The sequence below is a fragment of the Phoenix dactylifera genome, unplaced genomic scaffold (genome assembly GCF_009389715.1).
Source record: "Phoenix dactylifera cultivar Barhee BC4 unplaced genomic scaffold, palm_55x_up_171113_PBpolish2nd_filt_p 000268F, whole genome shotgun sequence".
NCBI lineage: Eukaryota > Viridiplantae > Streptophyta > Magnoliopsida > Arecales > Arecaceae > Phoenix > Phoenix dactylifera.
The window spans coordinates 620,191-643,655 of record NW_024067756.1 but is presented as its reverse complement, the minus strand read 5'-3'; the positions used below and the strand labels follow the sequence as shown (position 1 = coordinate 643,655).

The 23,465-nt window shown below is 37.7% G+C and overlaps 1 protein-coding gene across 2 annotated transcripts in view; it reads left to right on the top strand.

Moving 5' to 3' along the window:
- The window catches only part of LOC103722587 (D-lactate dehydrogenase [cytochrome], mitochondrial), a 94,003-nt gene that overhangs the window by 43,848 nt on the left and 26,690 nt on the right, over positions 1-23,465 (top strand). For both annotated transcript variants that reach the window (XM_039117740.1, XM_039117739.1), the window contains exons 12-14: positions 7,772-7,880; positions 11,884-11,993; positions 16,332-16,394. In XM_039117740.1, coding sequence (XP_038973668.1) covers positions 7,772-7,880; positions 11,884-11,993; positions 16,332-16,394 — 282 coding nt within the window. The remainder of the gene's footprint in view (positions 1-7,771; positions 7,881-11,883; positions 11,994-16,331; positions 16,395-23,465) is intronic.

Genomic DNA, 23,465 nt, shown 5'->3' with positions numbered 1-23,465 from the left:
CTATTTTAATATAATTAAAATGTCATAAATTTCATTATTATTGCAGAAGTCAAGCGAAGTCAAAATTAAATACTATTGGAGAACGACCACATGACCCCAAATCAGGTTGGTCAGGTCATAGTGTCCAACTGCCTAGGTCGGTTCGAGCCATGGTATGCTGAACTGGCCTTGACCGATACGGTTCAGCTATAGAAAATGGTACACAACCCGTACCGACAGAATCCAGCTGGAGCCAGAAAAGAAAAGAATAAAAGAGCGAGCGGGGGAGGGAGGGAGAAGGAGAGGCCTTCGCCGCCATCGGAGGGCTTTGGGGGCGGCGGCGGAGGCTGCGGGGGGGGGGGGCGATGGAGGCCACGGGGGCGGCTGTGTCCCTTCTGATGCGGATGCAGAAAAAAATTTGAACATTTTTAAGTGAAGTCTGCAAGTGAGTTGCCATCTTCACTTAAAAAATCTTAAATTTTTTTCCACGTCCGCAAGAAACAGGGGACGCGGCCTCGGTCTCCATCGCACCCCTGCGGCCTCCGCCGGCCCTCCGCTGGTGGCGGAGGCCTCTCCTTCTCCCTCCCTCCCCCACTCGCTCTCTCTTTTACCTCGTCTTCTCCGGCTCCGGCTCTCGGTACGGGCCTAGTATTGAAACGGTACCTACAACGATGAACCGGTCTGGTAGGCCACCGATATGCCTACCGGTACCAATTCAGAATAACTTTATCCGAGGAAAGAGAATTTAACTAGTCAAGTAAAGATCAAAAGTGGCCAAATTTCAAAAGATCTAGCTGGGGCTGAAGTAATAGGCCGATCTACCGCTCGGATATCGGAGCGGTTCAGGGCCTCCAAATTGGGTCAACTTGGATCTAAGCAATAAAAAAAATAAAGCTTACACTAGAATCCCTAAGACTTTCTAGAGAGAGAAAGAGGGAGGAGAGAATCTCAGCTCGAGTTCGGCCAGGGGTTTGGGTTTGGTCCATCAATGGAACAGGCCATCTTGGATCATCAATGTATTCGGTCCATGAGTCAAGTAGAGAGAGAAAGTCCTATAGAGAGAAAATCAAGAGAGAGAGAGGAGAGAGAAAGAGAGAGAAGAGAAGAGAGGAGAGAGAAAGAAAAGAGAGGATACTCTCTTCTTTCTTCTCAAAATAGGGGACAGCTCATTCTCCTCTTCTCGGAATAGGGGTGATGCGGCCAAGGGTGGTCGAGCTCCGGCAATGGCCTTTAGCCGTGGCACCACCGGTAATGGTAGTCGGCCGACGCGGAGAAGAAAAGAGGAGGGAGAAGACCATCAAATAATTGATCAACTCGGCATGAACTATGGCGAACTCCCTAACTGTCAGCTACTTGCTCTTAGGGGTCCTAGATGGCAGCAAAGCTTGGCCCTTTTCCGGCGACCGACGGCGATGAACAAGGAAGAAAAGGAGTCGGGACAAAGTACTCTATTTTTGGATGAGGGCTCGGTAATTTTGCCGCCTTAACTCAAGGAAGTCGATGTCTAGATGACCAAAGGAAGAAGAGAGGAGGGTGGCTCGGGTCTTACCTTAATCCAACGACGATCCGACAAGGTTTTTGGTGAGGAATCGAGAAGACTCGGAGAGGAAGACTTGAAATCGGTGGCATTTTGCGACGATTCTGGTGGCGGAAATGAGAGGAGGGGAAGGGAATTAAATAGGCAAGATGTTTGAGTTCGATTCGAACTCGAATTACCCTCAGGAAGCCTTCTTGTCTGCCGGAAATCGGGGAGGAAGAAGACTCTTCTTTGCTTCATTGTGCCACAGGCACGGTCAGGCTGGGCTTGGCCCCCCTTCAGGCCGGCCCACGAGCCCACAGAACTAGGCTGGTCATGGATTGGGCTGGGCCTGGCCACTTCGGGCCAGCCCACGAGCCCTAAAGATGTTTTTTTTTTGGGTTATGGCCCAAATTCAATTGGGCCAATCAAATGGACCAGGCCCAAATTGCTCAAAGGGCTGTGACTTACACTTGTTATATTTGTGATTATCAAGAGTTCCATTAGAGTAAATAAATTATGTCCCTGAGTTGTATGAAGAAAATGAGCACAATTACTTGGAGCTGTTTGCTCCACCAAAGGCCTAATGGCAAAGTTCATTATAGAAGTAAAGGTTAATTATACCACCATATGTCAAGACTCCTTAAACAAAAAATAGCAATAAAAGGAAAACCACAAAGAAATAGAATGTAGAGCATATTTCTTTCGTTTGACGTATGTCTATTGCCTTATCTGGGTGCCATCATATGAGGGCTATACTGTTCTTTTCTCCCTTAATCAAACCGTTCAGTTTAAGTGTTGAAGTCTGGAAATTTTCATGGTAACGGTTTCCATGACTCCCATGTACTATCTTCAAGCATTGCATTAACCCATTGTACCAATACCTTTATAAATGCTTTATGTTGCCTTTTAACCACCTTTCGAGCAATCATTGCTTTATGTTGCACTTCTTAATCTGCAACATCAGGCGAGGTGCTTGTAGGAATTACATCAGATCCAACCTTTTTTTAGGCATGAGACATGGAGAACAAGATGTGTCTTTGATTCTTTTGGAAGGTTTAGGAGATAAGAAACCGGATTGATCCATTATGACAGATGTTTGCTTATAAGGTGCAAACATGAAATAAAGTGAATACCCTTTTTAAAATCAATTTAGTTCTTGTTTGCTTGGTCCTTTATTCATCCATGTTCCTATTGAACATTATCTTGTAGAATTCGCATCCTTGATCCCAATTATGTAGTTCGAAAATACAGCCAGTGCAAATTAGACTTTGTAGAATGTATATAATTGAAGGTACGGGAGCAACTTTCGCTGAACCACCCTGAATTGCCTGTTCGGGGTGTACCAACTACAGTTCTAGTCAATTTGATGACAAAAAAGATATCAAAACAACATCAAAATCCTAAATTAAACAGCCATAATAATTAAAATAATAACTAAAACAAAAAAGATTAAAAAGCAAAAGAATGAAAAATAAAAAAATTAAAAAAATGGTGTAATGTTCAGATGACTGGTATGCCATATCATATCATGTATTGATATGGTACTAGACTGGTACCATACATACAGGTTGCCAACCGGTATGGTATCCGGTACTAGTTCAACAAACCTTTTAGGGAAGGCTGTCCATACATGACTTCTTATATAGATTCATCTTGATTGAGCGATGAAAAGTGGTGTTATAACCAAATACGTTTTCTGCTGAGTAACAATGTCCATGTTTTTGACATTAGAAATGCAGTCCATCACCTCAAAATGCCAGATTACATGCTTGACAGGCTTGTGGACGTGTAAAAACCCACCACATACATTGAAGCATTAAATATTGTTTATTGTCATTTAAGTTGAGATGCTTTGGAGATTAATACATTACTTTTCTTGCTGGATTTCTGGGCTTTAGCCATGTCTAGGTAAAATAAATTTCCTTTAAGACTTGAGAAATAGACAAGCATTTAAAAGTTGAAATTTTAATTCAGCTCTGAAAATCTGGGATATGAATTGAAGCTAAGAAATCAACTTTTTATTCATAAATGATTCGAAGTTGAATATATTAATGAAGTCAAAGAGGGGTTTATTCCATACTTATATAACACCTATTATATAGTGCTAACACCTGCAATACTGAATGCTTTTGTTATTTTAAAGTTCAAATTAAAATTAACATTAAAATACTAACTTAAATTGGGCTTTGGTAGCAGTCGGAATTCAGCTCAGTAGGAGCCGAGGCATTGGTTGCTAGTCTGAGTTGCCAGTTGGTAGAGAGTTATTGTTATAGTCCCAATCATATTTGGAATGTTTGAATGCCTGTGTTTCATTTGGTAGACTTGATTCTCGTTAGGAGTATTAGTTATAATAGGTTATGCTGTAAGAGTTGGATTGGGATTTAACTTATGTTGTGGCCTATATCCTAAAGTTCCAAGGAGAGATTATGGGCACTGATGTTGATTCAAATTAGGAGAAGTGATGATCCGACCTTTGTTGGCTGGGACTAATAGTCTGTTGGCCGGATTCTTTCACTATCCAAACAGTGATAGCTCTCAAAGGTGTTGAAGTCCATGTCTTGGACTATTTTATAAGAGTTAAGCAAGTCTAATGAGTTGCTGAGTTTTCTTTATTTGTTGCTGTGACTGAGAACTTGGGAAGCCTTGGGTCTTGTGTGCTGAGAAGTGTTGACCGTTGGGTGATGGTACACTTCTCAGTTGAGCCATGGTTGTCTTAAGTTTTCATTATAAAATATTTTATACTTCTCTTGAACAGTATTTTAAGCATTCAAACAAAAATTTCTGCATATGTTTTTTTCTTTTAAAAAGAATTCTGCATAAAATAATTTCTGTCAAAACTCATTTCCAGCAAACATAGTCTGTTTTAAAGTTCTGCAATATAATTTTCTGAATATCGTAATCTAGTTTCTAACTTTCTAAATACTAGATTGTGTATATCAAATTTGTAACATTATTTTCTGTAAAATAAAAATTCTGCAGATAAATTTCTTTGTAATAATTAACAGTTCTCTAAATTTCTGATTGTTAAATTTATTTGTATGTTATTTCATAAAATTAATTATGCAAAATAAAATTTTATTTATTGGATTCTTTTGAATGTAATATTCCAACTGTTAGAAAAAATTCTGTAAATTATTTTCCTGGAATTCAGAATATGGAACTAGTGGTTAAAATTTAAATTTGCTAGATCCTATGCTATGTTGTTTTGTACAAAAAAAAAAAAAAATCATGTTTGGGCTTTATTTTCATATTGGTCAATTCTGTGTAGATCAAGAGGGCTTTCATGCTTATTGGCTGTATCTGGATTTTATTTTGGGCTGAGTGTCACACGCTAGCATCTTTAACCTTTTCCAAGACTTTTAGGTTTCTTTTTTTTTTTTTTGGTGAAAGAAAAAGGGGAAGGAGGGAGGAAGGGACAAGCCCACCCCCGCGTAGCAGCCCCCACTGGGCCCCCATCCCACCAGGCGAATGTTCGATGCGAGCAGAAATGACTATGTGTTGGGCACCTCGGCCGGTTTTACTCATACCCTCCCCACCCGTGGGCCTGGCTCGGTTATCCGTCTGGACTCCGGTACGAATACCACGTGTGAGTAAATCACACCTGGCACCACCGAGGCTACTAGCAGAGCGATACGCTCTTTCAGACCTCGTGTCCGAGCAGGGAGCATCCGGTCTCCACAATTTAATCAACGCCCGTGTGTTTGACTTTTAGGTTTCTAGAAATAATTTTGAAAATTATTTAGGGATATAAGGATTCTAGCAATTTATGAAAAACTATCTTGGACTATCTAAGGATATAAGTTTTCTAAATGACTATCTAGGTCCTTGCAAGGTGGCTTTCATGTATCTTGGACTTTATTAAGGTTGTGTGGTTGAGGTAGGATTGAGATAAATTGCAATTTTTGGGACTGTTGGTTTCCGTAATTGAAGAGGAGAAGTTGTAAGTGGTTATAGAAAGTATTCGTTGATTTTGGAAACTAAATGTACAACTTTCAATTTGTTTTTTATAAACAACCTTGAAGTTATTAATTTGCTTTTAAATCTGATTTTTGTGCTTCAAATGTATCTTTGTAATGATAGGATAACATTGTACCAATGGTGGGCATTCATCAGGAGTCAATCATCAGACAGAAGATTATTCAATGTGGCTTTACCTTCAAGAACTTGATGCAAGTCCCTGTACAGCAGAAGTGAATTATGGAGCATCATGTCATGATGCATTAGGGGGCTGCAGGACATAGGAATCTCTTGTAGACTTAAATTTAGTTGTCAATTTACTATATTTTTGTTAAATTTCTGATTTTTTTTTTTACTTTTTAGTGGCATTTTGAAGAAAGACCGTGATTAAAAATTCTTAAATCTTATTTGCAGCTTGATGACCATGATAGCTGAAGTGGTTTATGGAATTGTTCATGGTACTGTTCATGGTATGCCGAATTGGCATGAACCGGAAGGTATGGGGCGTATCGTATCATATCGGTTTGGTACTGGTGCCTGTTATAGGTGGCATACCGACACTCGGTACGCCAAAAAAAATTCGTACCATAGCGCACCGACACTGTGCTAGTATGGCATTGGCATCGGTATTGCGACGACGAACCTTGGTACTGTTCATAAACTTCATATTGCTATAATTCTGTGTGAGGACCCGTGCGGGCGTGTGTTTAGTCCCACATCGGTTATTCGCTGGGTAGATTTTGGGTACTTATACAGGATCAAGGAACCCAAATAATACCTTCCGGCTAGCTATTTTGGGTGAGGTCCTGGGTTGTTACAAATGGTATCAGAGCAGACCTGGCCCATAACTTATGTGGACTAGGGGACACTGCAGCATGGATCCATTGGGGTTACCACGGACCGACCGTGGTGTTTGTGATTAGATTTGAATGGATTTGAACCCTTAGCCTGACGAGGATATCAGGGCTTGAACGGGAGGAGTGTGAGGACCCGTGCGGGCGTGTGTTTAGTCCTACAACGGTTATTCGCTGGGTAGATCTTGGGTACTTATACAGGATCAAGGAATCCAAATAATACCTTCCGGCTAGCTATTTTGGGTGAGGTCCTGGGTTGTTACACTCTGAATGGCAACCATGCCTTTATGGGGGTTACTTTCAGGATTAAGAAGAACTGTTTGAGTTTCGTTCCGTTTGAAATATGGTCCTTAAGTATTCTTTCAAATTTCAATAGAGTTGGATGATTCATAATCGAAAATGATGATCTACAATGTATTTTTGCTCTCCTGAGTTGTGGTGTGATTGTATAATGGAGGTGTGAAACCTTCAAACATTAGATGTAATTTGTGGATTCCAGCGTAAGTTTAATTTTATAATTCATCATCCCTTTACTCTTTTCCTTCCATACTTTTCTATTTTTCATTTTGCATATCCTGATTTTGTGAGGATCTATTTTTATTTTCCTATTTTTCCTCCAATATTAATCCTTAAACTTTATTGATTGATCTATAGCTTGCCATTGTCAAGCTCTATCACTTTGTTAACAAATCAACTATTCAAGAGCCCCTTCTAGTCCTTTGTTTTCTTTATATATGTACACACCTGCGCGCGCACACACACATACATATGTATGTATGTATGTATGTTTATTTCAAGTCTTAGTCCACCAGTTATTACTTAAATCCTAAATCTCAGCAATGCATACAAATCCTGAATCTTAGCAATGTATCTGTTTCATCCCTATCATAGACCCCCATAGATCCTTTCCATAGACTGTCCATTATCTAATAATGAGCTAGGACTTCTCAAATTTCAAGCAATGCCATAGGAAAATTACATCAATGGAGTCAAGACTGGTAAAGGACAACATTCAGTGACTTTGACCCTGGGCAAGATAGTGGTAATCATCATTTCAATTTTCCTTTCCATGTATGATCTACTTCTTATGAATTACATATTTAAAATTTATTTCTGAAACTATAGGTGCTGGGCCTTGGCTCCGATCAGATAGATAAAACCCTGAAGTCAAGTTGACAGATTAGTTGTTGAAAGAGACCTAATAATGAAGGCAATGCTGACTTGAATTTTTCACACGGTTATGTTTGGTTCTCCATATAAAAGTATTCCACTTTAATGGTATATGAGATGGTGAAAGGACTTTAATTCAGAAAGTATAAAGTGATTCTATTTTTGTTTACGAATTTGTTCTGTTAATAACTTAATATCATTCACCTTTCGCATTGATTTATTTCAAAATTTTCAAGACAATCAATATATATCTATATAATTGCATTTTTCTTCTTTTTCCAACTTTATCCAGGTCTCGAGAGTGGAGCTCTTGGATGAGGTTCAAGTAAAAGCAATAAATGTGGCAAATGGGAAAAATTTACCTGAAGTTCCCACCTTGATGTTTGAATTTATAGGAACAGGTAAACTACAATACTATGTTGTATGTTTGGCAGTACTACTATTGCTGAATTTCTTTTCAACAATAAGAAAGTAATCCTTCAGAAGGACAGATGCGATAATTTGAATCATGCTAGTTATTCAATTGCTAACAACTAAAATACTTAGTATACGAAAGTGAAGGTCCTAAATATTAGTTATTGTGCATTTCTCATTAACTTGTTACTTTTGTTTTCTGCACTCCCCAACTGTATTCTAGTCAATTTGTCTGTATTATCAAGATCATTCAATGCTTCAAGGTTCAGATCAAGTATCAAAATGGTTATTGGATACTTGACTGCATATTCTCTTGGTTTCATGACACTCTTCATTATCTTGAAAGTTGTCAAGCAGGTGACAGGTCCCACAACCAACAACCACTAAAATATTCTCTTTTGTGCCTATAGTCTTCCTTTCTTCTTATTGAAATGATTTGTCCCTTGATCTTCATCCTCCAGATAGACACAAGTTTTATCCATAGTTGCTATTTACATTTTAGTGTGCAGTCCATTGGACTTGCTTGTTTGGGTTGTAACTTTGTTTGCACCATTATTTCCCCCTCTCGTCCTCTCCTTTGTTTCTTCTTGGTGGGTTTTGCCACACTCCAATTTAATGAAGATAGGCTTGACCTTTTTTTCATGCGATCCTATATTTTCATTCCTGTTTACTCTATAGTATAATTTTCAACAACTTAGAAAGGAAGATCATCGATGTCACTATAAAAGCAATTTTTACGAAGAATCATTTACATCCAATTTCATTTATATAACTGATGAAATTTTGATTGACATTTTTCTTCCCAGAACTAAAGTTTTTTTTTATTTTTTTTATTTTTTTATTTTTAAGTTCCATCTTCTGTGCTATTGGCATACATTTTTGTTTAATCATAAAGGCTTCTGTCCTTGGTCACTCTTCCATTTGTTTGCTTTCATTGTTTTACTGATTTTAGACTAAGCATTCCTCTATTTTCCCTTATCAGTCTATTTTTCTTTTAATGCCTATGGATTTTTATTAGTATTTGTCTGCCTTTACCAAATTTTCCACTAATTTATTTAATATTTTATGTAATGGATCTTATAAAACATAAGTTTTATATAAACTATTCTCTGCAATGATGGTGAACATAGCATTCAACATGTGTCTAAACTCAAAAGTGATTTCTAAGATTTTTCCACCAATTTATTCATATTCTATGCGAGCCTTTCTAACTAGGATATAGCCATATCGCTGAAGTATGCCTGACATATCTTTTGGCCATTGCAAATAGTAACAGGCCTCTCAAATTTGTTCATTGTAAAACTTTTATGTCCTAGTTGAAGCATGGTTATTAATTACTTGTTGTACTGCACATGTTTCAGCACATGTAACAAATAAAAATAACTTAAAATAATAACTTGTAATTAATGTAAATTGCAAAGTATATATGTTTTTCAAATAATTATCTTCCTATATTTTTCTTTTAATGTTTTGAATTGATGAAAGGTGTTTGTACTGAGAACATATGCATGCTTTATATTTTATGCCTAAATTAAATTTCACAAAATGTGGATATAAATGGTCTGCCGTACCAATCGGTACGGGCCGGTACGGGCCGGTACGTACCGGTACTGGACGAAACCGGTACGGTACAGCTATATTTTTCGGTTCCGACTATTCGCAACTCGTATTGGTCGATACCGGCCCGTACCGAACCGGTATTGGCCCGTACCGACCTCAAATTTTTTTTGGCTTTTGGTCCGAACCAGCCGAATCGGTACAGTACCGGTTCGGTTCGGTATGGCACCGGTACCGGTACACTGGTATGTCGGTATGGTCGGTACAGCGGACCTTGGATATAACCTATAAAGCTCAAATCACACCTAGGCTCTATCAAATTGACCGGAACCACTAAATGGTTGAACCGTTGAAGGTAAATTCTCCTAAATTATATGCAGTAGTTGTCTGAGTTTGATAGATTCTTCTTCCTTTTGCATTATAATTTAATGAATTAATTAAAAGATAGGTTGAAGTCGAACTGTAATAGTATTGACGAGGTGCACTTGATGCGATGATAGCTGGAATGATGTAGATATTGAGTCTTCACACGGATGGCTATGGGAACCGTTCAGTGAATCTTTGAGATTGTTTTGGATGCCAATTAGTTCAGCCGATCACTTGTGTTAAAATAATCCTGTGGTGGATCATAATTTCTTGACCGACTCACTAGTGTATTTTGGGCATAAAAAATTGAACATAGGCCTATTTTGGGAATAAACTCAGCGGAATAAATTGCGTGGACAATTGCTTGATCTTCTTGGAACCTGGAGGTATATTTTGGGAATAACAAAATGAAATTTTATAAATATATTTTAAGAACAAATTTGATGTAGGGGTGTTTTTGTTGACTCTTATTGAGATTTTTTTAGAAAAATACCCCTTAGTTCAGCCGATCACACATGGTAAAATAATATTGTGGTGGGATCATTTTAGTTTCTCATCCAACTCTTTTGTGTATTTTGGGCACAATAAACTGAAACTCTATAATCCAGCATAATTAATTTCATTGGCAATAAGTGGATCTTCTAGGAATCTAGAATAATGTTTTGTAGATAACAAATGAAACTTTATAACTATATTTTGATAATAAACTTAGCAAATGGGTATTTGGCTTAATGAAAGTTGTCACATGCAAGAAATATTGAGATTCTTACATAACAGTAAGAACTTATTTTTTGAGTAAAGTTTGATGGTTATTCATAATCTACTTCCCTGTGTCTCCAACTAAAAAGGGAAAAAAATTGTGGTGAGTTTGTTGGAGCATGGATTTGCTGCAGAAAATATATTATAGAATGGAAGTTGCTGTTGGGTCATCATAAAAATAAGGGGGTTTTAAGGGAGGATTATTTCACGAACTTGAAAAGAGAAATGATGTATATGGGATTAAGGCTTAAATGTGTTTAAAGCCAGGGAGACCTGAGGGAACTTAAGGCTTGCATGGATAAAGTGATACAGGACTTAAATTAGATGATTGCTAATTTGCAACAATGATCAAGTAAAATCTTTGAAGTGATATAGGATCGTAGATATGGAAACAGGTGAAGGAAGATCTAATAGTACCTAAATTGGAGAGAAATATTGTGGTATTTATAAAACTAGCTTCTTAACAGCATCTCTGTGTGTGTGTGTGTGTGTGTGTTTGCGTGTGCCTTGATGGGCGACAGCATCTGGATGGTACCCTTATTTCTTTTGGGAAGTCAGAATATAGCTCGCTTTGTGTTGTGGCTCTCTAATCACCGGGCCAACCATAACTGTAGCTTTATGTAGTTTTGAAATTGTTCTTGTTTTGACCATGTTCACTATATAGCTAATAACATCACCAATGCTTCAGATGATTGCCCTAATCTGTTTAGCTGAACCATTTGCTGCTATACTGCATTAATCCATTTCCTAAAATGGATACTTTACCATATAGTGAATAATGTTATACACTGATTAACTAGATCATCTAACATAATGATATGGTCTCTAATTGTCTGACATAATGTTAAGTTTGTGTTTCCTCAAATTGATTTTGTTATTTTTGGTTAAGCAAATCATCATTATAGTGATTTTTAATGTAATTATTCCTTCTTGACTTGCTTGCAGGTATGCTACTAAAAATTGTAAGCTTGCATGTAGTGTAAGTCCTTGTAGTTTATGGTACTGCATGGCATTAAGTAATTATCGAGCATCAATCTTGTGTCAGACTTGCAATTTCTTGATACACTCTAAAGTTCTCACCTATGTCAGCCTTAATTCTATTATTTTCTGACATTACTCTGTTCACATGGAATAGTTTATGAAATTTAACCTAAAATCTACTTTGTTACTAAATGTGTCATTTTGGATATTTGTCCTGTATTATTAAGTGCATCTTCTCTGAATATAGTTTCTTATGTGGTATGAAGTAGTCTCTATTTTCTAGTCTTCTGTCCTACTGAAACTTTTCTTTCCCATGCATTTTGTCAGAGGCATATGCAAGGGAACAGACATTATTGGTTCAGAAGATTGTATCTGAACATAATGGCTCTGATTTCATCTTTGTGGAAGATGCTGATGCCAAAAGGGAACTATGGGAGGTCAGATAACAAATCTGATTAAATTCTTGTTGTTAAAGGGTTTCCTAACTTATAAGAATGCAATCTATTCCTGTAATTTTGGAATTTCAGATATGTTGGATTGTTAGTTTTCGTCCTTTGGCTATCATATTAATATTTAGTACTCTTTATAATGTTAATGCTGTGTCAATTTGATGCGTATTTAAGAGACCTCCAAAACACATGATCTTTGGCTTATAATCAGCCTAAATATTCTAGACCAAGAATTGCCGAACCGGTACCGGTAGGCATACTGGTCGGCCACCGGACCGGTTCGAACCGGTACCACTAGTTCGGCCTCCAAAAGCCAAAAAAATTTGACCTCGTACGGGACAGTACGAGGGCTGGTACGGGGCTAGTTCAGACTGGTTTGGACTGGTACGGGCCGGTACTATTTTCACTGCTATACCAGACCGGTCAGGGACCGGACTGGTTCGGTACGGGCCGGTTCAGCATACTATGTTCTAGACATTCCTCAATGGTGTGGGTCCTCATTTTAAATGGCCATGGTTGGTTTTGCTCTAGTGTGACTGACGCTTCCATTCTACCAAGTGTATTCCATTCATCCAACATTGGTAGGTCATGTTTTCTGATCTGTAACCCAGCCTAGTATGGGGTCATTCTCATCATGGGCAAAGTCCTCGAATGTGTCATCTTGCTTACGCTCTTTCCTCTATTCACGTACTTGAGCTTTAGCCTCATCCTGTAGTGGACAAAATCCAGATCCCACACCATGAGTTTAGGCGATTTTTGAGTTTCATGTGGACCACAATAAATTTACTCCAGTTGCACTCACATCCACTTGATGAGACAGTCTATGAGAGGACCCAAATGGTAGTCTTTCTTAGGTTTGGTTCAAATGTGCCCCACTAGACCCAGCATTTCCCTGCATTCAGAAAATACCTAGCTATATATGAACTCAAGTCCTCGGCTATACATTGATGATAGGGTAGCAACAATTCTCCTAATTATACGTTGTGGTATTTTAGATTTTGATTTCTCTGCTTTCTCTGTAAAGCTCCTTTTCCTCAAAAATTTTCTACTGCTCAGTCAACATAGATTTCCTGATAGTGGTCATTGATTTTAATAATTTTTTTAATGCATAAGTACACTAGCAGTCCTACTATCATAGGCATCTACTCTTTTATTATCTCACTTATTGTCTACTCTTTTTGCATTCAAGTTGCATCACCTTCCAGCCTGTACACCACATTTCTTGCAGTCATCAGCAGCTCTTATCCAAGGCAATATTATGGTCATACTCTTACTAGTACTTAGGATTTAAATTGTAGACTATACATAATAAATGAGAAAATTATTAATTTTTAAAAATTAAATGAAAAACCATAAATTCTGAAAAAAAAATACTCATGCTTCTAAATTTCATGCAGATGTATCTTAATTTTCATCAACTTTATGTTCTTTAATTTTATAATTCTAATCAATCGTCTAGTTAATTACTATAATTTAATTTGATTATTTTAGATAACTATTAAAATTCATGGTAAGTGCTGAGAAATTAGCTTTAAGTTGCCGATATTTGTTCCACCTTTTTCTACATTTAATACATAGTTTCTATTTTTAAATATGTTTTATTAAAAATTATTTTAGAATCACAGAAATTCTGAATATAATTATTCATGCATCTAAATTACTTGAGGTTATATCTTAATTTTCCTCAACTTTATGCTCATTATGTTCATTAATATTCCAAATATTATTCAATTATCTAATTAATAATTATAACCTTAACTTGACTATTTGAGAAAATTATTGAAAGTCATGATAAGTATGCAGATATTAGCTGTCTGTTGCCTACACTTGTTACACCTTTTTCCACAATTTCTACAATCTTTTCCTAATTTAAAATAATTTTTAGTTAAAAATAGATTTAAAAATCAAAAAATTCTGAAAAAAATTGCCTATGATTCTTAGTAAACATGCCTTAAAGATACTTCATTTGTTTCTTCAAACATGAATAGTAGCATTTTGGCTTCATTTGCTGTGTATATTCAGATGTACTGAATGTGCTGAAACTTTTTCAAAACATGAAAAAATTAAGTAGCATGTCTCTAATAATAGTCTAAACATGTTACATTTTTCCTACATATTTTTCTATTATTTTAGTAATTAATTTTCTGTAATAATATAATCTTATAAAAAGTAAATATACATTGAAAAAGAATAAAAATTACATTCTTGTAGCTTGATCCTTACTTTGCATTCTACATCATATCACAATTTCATGTCGAAAAAAAAGAACTGGGCATCTTTCCCCTATTTTATTTTATTTTTCCCAAATTATCGGAAAAATTTCTATCACAATCCCTCAATCCCAGCACAGCTTTCCTCCCCATCCCTTCCCTTCCTCTGCCTTGCTTTCTTCTTTCTATCCACTCCTTTCTGCTTGATGCCTCAATAATTACAAGAGGCAGGCACATGTGGGACCAAGTCACACTGTTATCTGAGAAAAAACAAGACAAGGCACCATGTGCATCCAGCCATCATATCTTTCATCCAACACACAATAATCCTAGACTGAAGCAGTGAAGTGTGACTCGTGCTATTTTTAAAAATGAAATGAGTTTGGTAGTTGAGAGGTAAGATTGTGGATCATCAACCATGAACACATGGACCATGGGCAAATGGAGAGAGGATTGGAGCTTTTCCATTTGAAACAAGAAAGGAATGGACCTTCACAAATTAGGACTAAGGTTGTTTCCTTCTTAGCTTCTCCTATTCATTTTCCTTTACCAATGAAAGCTCCGAACTCTGAAGCTTCTCGGTTTCTCTTCGTTCCTCTTTCCCAGTGAAGGCTCTGAAGCTTCTTGTCCTCTCTCCATTCATCTTTCATGATGAAGCCCCCGAAGCAAGACAACAAGACCTTTACCAGGGAAATCCTCACGATGAAGGCCCTGAAAGAGGGTCTTCTCTCTCTTTGCCTCCCTCTTGATGATGCTCTATGGATGGGTGGATCAAGAGTCCCAAACTACTGGGATGGATGAGCATCCTTGACCTGGATGGGATGTAGGCGAAATGGGTGGGACAGCCCTTGAACATGGCTTTTGGGATCCTGCAAGTCCCAAATCCGTTAACTCATGGGAATGGGACAGGATGGCCATGCCCTTGTCATGCTAAGATTTGAAGCCCTGCTCTAAATTGCTCAATAGACTGAAGACAAAAGCACAACTATATTCTTACATGTTTCAGCCCAAATGTCATCATTCTATTTTGATGTACTATACCTGATTGTAATACACTAGAATGCTGATAATGTGCACTGCAATTTTGTTATCATATTATTATGGAAAAGCGGTTTACTTTATTGGCTAAATTGGATAGAAGGCATTTAGTTAAATAACTACTCTAGAAGTAGACCACACTGTCTGGGATGCAGGAGAGGCCTGCATCCATGAATCCGTTTCCCTCGTTCTTCTTCATTCTTTCTTGTTACATTTTCTCTGCTACTAATAGTCCTGTATAGAGCTATTCTTGATCTAATGCCTGTCTTCTATGATAGCCCCTCTGTTTATCCTATGATTCTTAGGTTCTGTTCTTCTTTGGCCCATATTAGAGGGTCAATCCAACCATCCACAATAAAATATCTCTCATCTTTGAGCCCTTGTTCATCCAAGTCACCTTCACTTTGGGACTTAATAATCTTTCATTCTTTTCATGTTAACAATGAGTTGTGATTACAAAAACATCTTTAAACGTTCAGTGTACATATTATTTGACATTTACAGTCTGTTACTCTTATAACCTTGAATCATGGACTACTGTGTCAAAACCAGGGCTCAGACCGGTTGTCTAACGGCACGGGTCAGTACGACCCCATGCCATCCTGTGCCAGCCCCGTATTGACATAGTAGACGGGGCAGGGGAGAGGGAGTACGGGAGAGAAAGAGAGAGAGAGAGAAGGGGGAGAGAAGGGAGAGAGGAGGGCCGGGTGAAGGCCGGCGAGCTGCGCGGAGGAGGCAGAGGAGGGGCTTTGCCTCCGATTCCTCTGTTTCGTTCGAAACAAGAGGCCCTGAGGGCCCCTTTTTATTTTCGTGATTTTTAAGTGAAGTTGGCAAGGGGCTCGCTATATGGTGTGCTTAAAGGTTTTGTATGCTTAAAGATTTCTAAATTGAATCAAAAATTGCTTTTCATTTAATGTGATAATAGTACTATGTACTATCCCAAATGGGATAGCAATACAAAAGTTGATTGCCTTAGTCCAAAAAGATCCTACCTGCAGATCGTGGAATTTGTAAAGAATTGTCACTTTTCTTTTGACATATAGCTCAGTAATTTTACTTGGATGACGTTTGCTTGCAGATAAGGAAGGAGGCACTTTGGGCTTGCTTCGCAATGGCACCTGACTTTGAAGCAATGATTACGGTTAGTCTATTAATGGAACAACTTTTACTATTCTATTGAATATTTAGTTGAGTTCTAGTTCAAAGATAATTTGCATAGAACTTTCTTGATATGATGATGAGCTAAAATAAACCCTTTTAGCCTAAACCTGGTATATATAGTAGATAATTCCTTAAGTTGTGATGCATGTGGTCAGAAAAATATGCAAGCTGCCCATCTGCCTTGTATATTTTGTCATGAGTGACTGGGGAAGCAATTAATTGAAAACTCATCTTATGTATATTATTAGAATTGTTGGTTAGTGGGGAATTTTGTTTTCTCAGATGTTTATAATCTTTTTGTACCTAATTCGTGGTTACTAGCCTTTCTTTCTTCTATTTGATAAAATTCCTCTTTATTTCTTGAGATCAGAGCTTTTTATATATAGGGCGTACATGAGTTTTTATTAAGAATTAAGAAAATGCCTAATACAACTACTGTTCCCTCTCTTGATTCTTCTTCTTCTTCTTCTTCTCTAAATTCTTCTTATTTCTTCTCTACTTTCTACTATTCTCTCTTATATATTTCTGTTTCCACTCTTCTTTGCTGGATTATTGACTGTAAATTGATTTCTACACACTTAGAAATCTACGAGTCAAGTCAACTAAGCCTTAATCTCCAAACTAGTTAAGGTCAGATACATGAATCCTTTTCCTCCATTCCACTTGGTTTAGGGTCGTACTTTCTGCAGGATGTTGAGATATCAAGTCCTTCATTCCATATGATTTTCGCTCTACCTTTACCCCTCTTCATTCCTTCTACATGCATCAAATTATTCCTTGATATTGGAGCACGCCTCGGCCTACGTTGTATATGTCCAAACCATTGAAGTTGTCCTCTCAGGTTGTTTTTAATTGGTGCTGCCTCCACCTTTTAATGAATGACTTAATTCTTATTCTATCTTTTCTTGGATTACCACACATCCATGCCATCGTTCTCATTTTGGCTACATTCATCTTGTGCATATGCTGTTTTCTAATCACCAATATTCTATATCATAAAGTGTAGCTGGTCTTACGTCTGTCATATAATTCTTTTTTTCAACTTGGCAGGTTTCCTACAATCATATAATATCCCATATCTACTTCTTGATTTCATCAAGATGCTTTTATCATCTGAATAACATCCTCTTCAATCTTCCTTTCTTTATAAATAATTGATCCTAAATACAAATGATCACTCTTAGGAATTTTGTGATCATCAACTTTTGCTTTACATTTATCTCCATTTCAAATTTTGCTAAAACTGCATTCCATGTATCCCGTCTTGATTCTACTTAACCTAAAACCCTTGGATTCTAACATACTCCTCCATAATTTCAACTTATGTTTACCCCTGACCTTAATTCCATAACATGCATCAAGGAATATTATCTTGAATATACCTAATAAGTTCATCTATAACTAGCGCAAGAAGGTAAAAACATAGAGCCGATCCTTGGTGTAAACCTATTGTGATTAGAAAGATACTAATATTATCACTAGTAGTTCTGACACTAGTAACCATTTCATGATACATGTCCTAAATCATATTAATATATCTAATAGAAACTCTTTTTTTCTAACACCGGCGATGGAACTTCTCTAGGGGCTCTATCATATGCTTTTTTCAAATCAATAAAAACTATATGAAGATTTTATTTCTTTTTTTTATACTTCTCCATCAACTTCCAAAGGAGAAAAATAGCTTCCATAGTCAACATTCCTGCCGTAAAACTAAAATGGTTCTCTGATACTTTTGCGTCACACTTGAATTTGTGCTCAATCACACTCTACTGAAGTTTTATAGTATGATTAATGAGTTTAATACTATGATAGTTAAAATAATTTTGAATATCACTTTTATTCTTATAAATTTGTACTATAATGCTCTTCCTCCATTCATCAGACATCTTTTTGATCTTTAAAATCTTATTAAACAAATTAGTCAACAAAGTTACACTCACACCACCTAGACACTCCAAACCTCAATAGGGTTTTCATTTGGTCCAATTGCTTTTTCTATTTTCATCTTTTGATAGTTTTGTTTATACGAGATGCTTTAATTCTACATGTATGCTTAACCATGGAAGGTGGTACCATCCCAAATTGCTTGTTTGAGGCATACAGGGCTATTACCAAGGGTGGACCGGCATGGTTCTGCATCTTAGTTCTAGAAACCAACGAGGGAAGGGGAGAGGGAGAAGGAAAGAGAGAAAAAGAAGGGAGAGGGGGAGGGAGGAGGGAGGAGGGGAGAGAGGTCAAGAGAGCGAGAGAGAGGGCTTCCCTTTCTCCTCCAACACGGCGTAACAGGGGCGAAGTCCCTATTTCGAAATAAAACAGCGGTTTTGTTCCCTTTCTATTTTTTTGAGTTTTTTAATGTGAAGTTGGCAGCTACTTTTGACTTCACTTAAAAAAATTCAAAAAGAAAGTGAAGTTAGCAGTTGTTGCTGACTTTACTTTAAAAAAAAATCAAGAAAAAAGGGATGGAGCTCCTGTTTCATTTTGAAACAGGGGCTCTGCTCCTATTATGCAGCATCGGAGGAGATGGGGCTCAAAAGTCCTTGCTTCCCCCTCCCTCTTCCTCCCTCTCCCTCCCTCCCTCTCTCTCTCTCTCTCTTTTCCTCTCTCTAAACAAAACAGGGCCCCACCCCTATTATGTAGGCTCAAAAGCCCTCTCTATCCCTCTCTTGGCCTCTCTCTCTCTCTCTCTCTCCCTCCCTCCCTCTTGCTCTCTTCCTCCCTCCCTTCCTCCCTCTCCCTCCCTCCCTCCCTCTCTTTTCCTCTTGCTGCTTATCCCTCTCTTGAAGAAGTTACTTTGTTCAGTACGCACCGGAATAGCACGACACAATACTGTACCATATTGTATCACTGGTCTACTGGCATGGGTGCCGGTTTCAATATTGCAAACCTTGAACTTAACATTTCTATCTCAATGGAGCTAGTAAGGTATCCTAGATTGTCTACATGTGAATAGCTTATCAAAGTAACTTCTTCTTTCTTTAACATTTTGATCTTCATCTTTGATGCATTTAATCCGAGTCAAGTCTCTAGTTTTTCTTTCTCTTAGCTTCGTAATTTTATAAATGCCTTTCTTCCTATCCTTGGTTTTTAACTTGCGATATAACTCTTCATATGCCTTGAATCTAGCCTCTTGTATTTTCTTAATCTATTGGAATATCATCATTCTTGATTTCATTCATTCATCTTTTTGCTGATATTTTCTTGATTACCTTATTTTTGCATTGCTGAATCATGTTTCTGCCATGATCGTAGCTTGATCTGATACAGACACTTCCCTTTTACTCCTAATCTCTGAGCCTATCTTGTCCTTAAGATCACCTAGTTTGACATTCTTTGAGCCCTAGAAACTCTTGTGAATGTTTTGAAACCTCCTACACAGCAAGCATTTAAAACTTTCAAAATCATAAGAAGCCTTATTCATATATCCCATTTCATCATGTGTGTTATATGTCATTGAAATTAATTGTTTTGTTAATTATCTTGTTTAATTTGTTATTCTTAGTCACGGTCAGCGGAACCGTTTCGAACCGGGCGGTTCCGGTCGTACCGAGCCATCTCGGTGGCGGACTGGGACGGTTCCGATAACGAAAACGAAACTCGTTGCCGGAGGAGGAGAAGGAAAGAGAGAAAAAGAGTGCTAGCAAAGGAAGGAGGGAGAGGGAGAGGGAGAAGAAGGAAGAGAGAGGGAGGTGGAGGCCGGCCAGCGGAGGGCCGGTGAGCCACGTGGAGGACGCTACTCTGGGCTTTGCGGTTGGGTCTCCTGTTTTGTTCGAAACAGGGGTCCGGTTTCTTTTTTATTTTTGCGACTTTTAAGTGAAGTCGGCAAATTGCTTGCCGACTTCACTTAAATATCGTGAAATTAAACTTACCTACTTCACTTAAAGTTGCAAAAATAAAAAAGCAGCCAGACCCCAATTTCGAATGAAATAGGGGACCCAACTGCTAAGCCTCCTCCGCCAGCCTCTGCCTGGGTCGCCGGCTTCCGCCGAACCTCCTCTCTCCCCCCTACCCCTCCTCTCTCTCCTATTCGCCCTCTCCTGTCTCCTCTACTGTGTTGGTATGGGGCCTGCACGGAACGATACGGTTCCAACACAGCAGACCTTGGTTTTAGTCAATCAAGATAATTTGGCATGCTGGAAGAATTCATCATTTTCCTAGCTTTTTGAGTGATTATTTGGAACTTTGTGAAGGTTTTAAGCATCCCCTCTATTGCATTTGTGTTGACATATTTTGTGTCACGACTGGAAACCCAGCCTTGCCAAGTCCGAGTATTGCAACAATTTCAATTGATCAATGGCCATATTCATTTCGATTAATTGTTGCATAAGCATATAATTCTTCATTTTAAACCTTGAGTCATGTTATCTTAAAATTATTGGTCATTCAATCATCCAAAATTAGACTAGTATAACTTGTGGCACCGAATGAATCAAGGTCCATGTACATTACTTAAAGTATACATATCTCATCAAAACACATTTATATTTTTTCCAGCATGTATAGATTTCAATACTCCTGCTCCTGTACCTTTGTCACACCTTACCTTATGATACACCAAAATGAGACTAAGTTCCTTTCTGAAGGAGGCTCTGATATGCACATTGGATATAGTTCGAGCCCTTTTAGCAGCCTAAGTACAAACACTACTTATTTTGCATTATATATATATATATATGTATGTATATATTTGAAGTACATAGCTTCATGCAGCTTCATGAGTAGCTAAACATAGCGATTAGTATAGTATTAGGAAAATAGAACGATGGAAGCAATAGGAATTCTTATTAAAACTCAAATAGTTGGTGAACATATTTTATAATATCAGATAAGTGCATTTATTGATACACCTTTGTTCTGGAATACTAGACTGCCTTTGAAACAATTAGTATCATCAATATACCCACCTTTTTGTGCAAAAATGTTGAATACACTTGTTTGGGGAAATCTGAAACATGTAGAATAATTGAATACACTAGGTTACACTAAAACACTTGAATACATGGAGATTTCGAAATACTTATCACAATCATTTCAATATGAACTAGTCAGTAACCAACTATTATACTTGCTGGTTAGGGGTTCACTAATGCCAACTATTATTTCTGCTAGCTAGGGTGCACAGGGTCATGCCTCTACTGAGAACATTAAGGCCAACAATTTACTCCTTGTTGACCAAGGTCACTGCATCGTGTCTCTATTAAGAACTCAAAAGCCAACAACTTACCTCTTGCCAGCCACGGTCATTGCATCATGTCATTGTCAAGAACACGAAGGCCAGCAACTTAGCCCCTGCTGGCCAGGTTCACTATCATAATATGACTGACCAGAAGTGCTCATTTCATTTTACAACAAATGAAACATTTCAGTTTTAGACAATGTAATGATTAATGAACATTCCGAATGACAAGAGTCAGATGCAATCTCGTTGATACATTGATAGAAATTCAAATCATGATAACTTACAGTTGATACATTCAGGTGCCAAATAGTCATTCAAAAAACGTACCTCTCAAATTTCACTTGCCACAAAACATTAGAGAAAAGATCAGAAATTCATGCAAACTTCGATCATTTACTGATAACATGCATATGTAGCATATAGAAATTCACAGTATCCGATACATTGCCAAAATTAGAATTTATAAGCTACCTCAACTTTTGTTAGAAATAAGGACTTTGGAAACAATCATGGAGAGTGGGGAATAGAAGTTCTGAATCACCATAAATTCAATGCGATCATTTATAAAAATAGGGTGTTGACTATGTAAGGATACGTGACAAGGTATGTTCCAAATCTTCACAGCACAACTTATGTTCTAGCTTGTTACCACTGTTTATTTCCTTTCTTCACTTGCAACTTCCTACAAGTAGTTGAGAATTTTAGAGTTGAAAAATAGTAGAAAGAGGGGAACACCCTCCTATTTATAGATGGACTTGTAATCATAGATGGACTTGTAATCATCAGGTGTCTGGCCGCCACAAGCTAGCTGCTGGGTGTCAAGCTATAATTTAGTTGGTTGGCAGATTAGTACACATGAGGTGGTTAATCTAATAGGACAAGCATGAGGTGTTAGATCAAACATGTGGTATCACTTACGAGGTGGTAGGTTAAGCATGAGGTTTCAATTCCTACTCTAACATGAGATGGCTTTCATGCACGAGGTGACAACTTCAACTTGTGGTGGCACAAGCATGAGGTGGATGCTTGGTACCAAGGTTCGCTTCTCGGCGGTACCAAATCGCATACCGATACCATCCTATGAAAGTGTGGGTATGCGGTACGACACCAGATGGCGAGGCATACCGAGTATCGAGACGGTACGAAACTGTATACCGGTTCGGTACCGGTACAGTACACCCAATATGGTATGACAAACCTTGCTTGGTGCTATTCATGAGGCATCACTAAGACGAGGTCGTGGCTTACTAGAAAACATGAGGCGACCATCATTTCTAGTATTACAATGGTCATTGAACTTTTCTTATTCCTACCTAGTCTTATCTGTCATGAACCTTGAGTCCTCACTGATATTTAATTTCCATACATGGGATTCAGTTGTATGATGATCCTATTTACATGTATCAATAGTTGATATAATATAATGCTCACATATGCAAATGATCATGTATGGATATTAATATGTTGGGGTGTTACATTTCAACTTTCGAGTCAATTAGATAGTATTATCAACAACCTTATCCTGTAGATGGGGGGTTTGGTTTTTTTGGTCTTCACACTTTGAAATGCAACTCTTTATACCTGTACTTAAATGGCTGATTTTCCAAACTGTGTTTTCATGACCCAAAAAAGCAACCTAATTCTTGTGCATGGGACTAATAGTGGAGTTTATGAATTAAAGGTCATTGGACCAGAACAGATCCTACCTTGTATCTATCTGAGTTGATCTTTTCTTCTTTCAAAAATGCTTTTCCTCTTCAAAAATTAATAGCTTTTTCTTGCTAAAGGGACTAGTGATGGAGTCTATGATTCAATTTTCATTAGAATCTATACCTACTTTGACTCATTAATGATGATAGAGTTATATGCCAA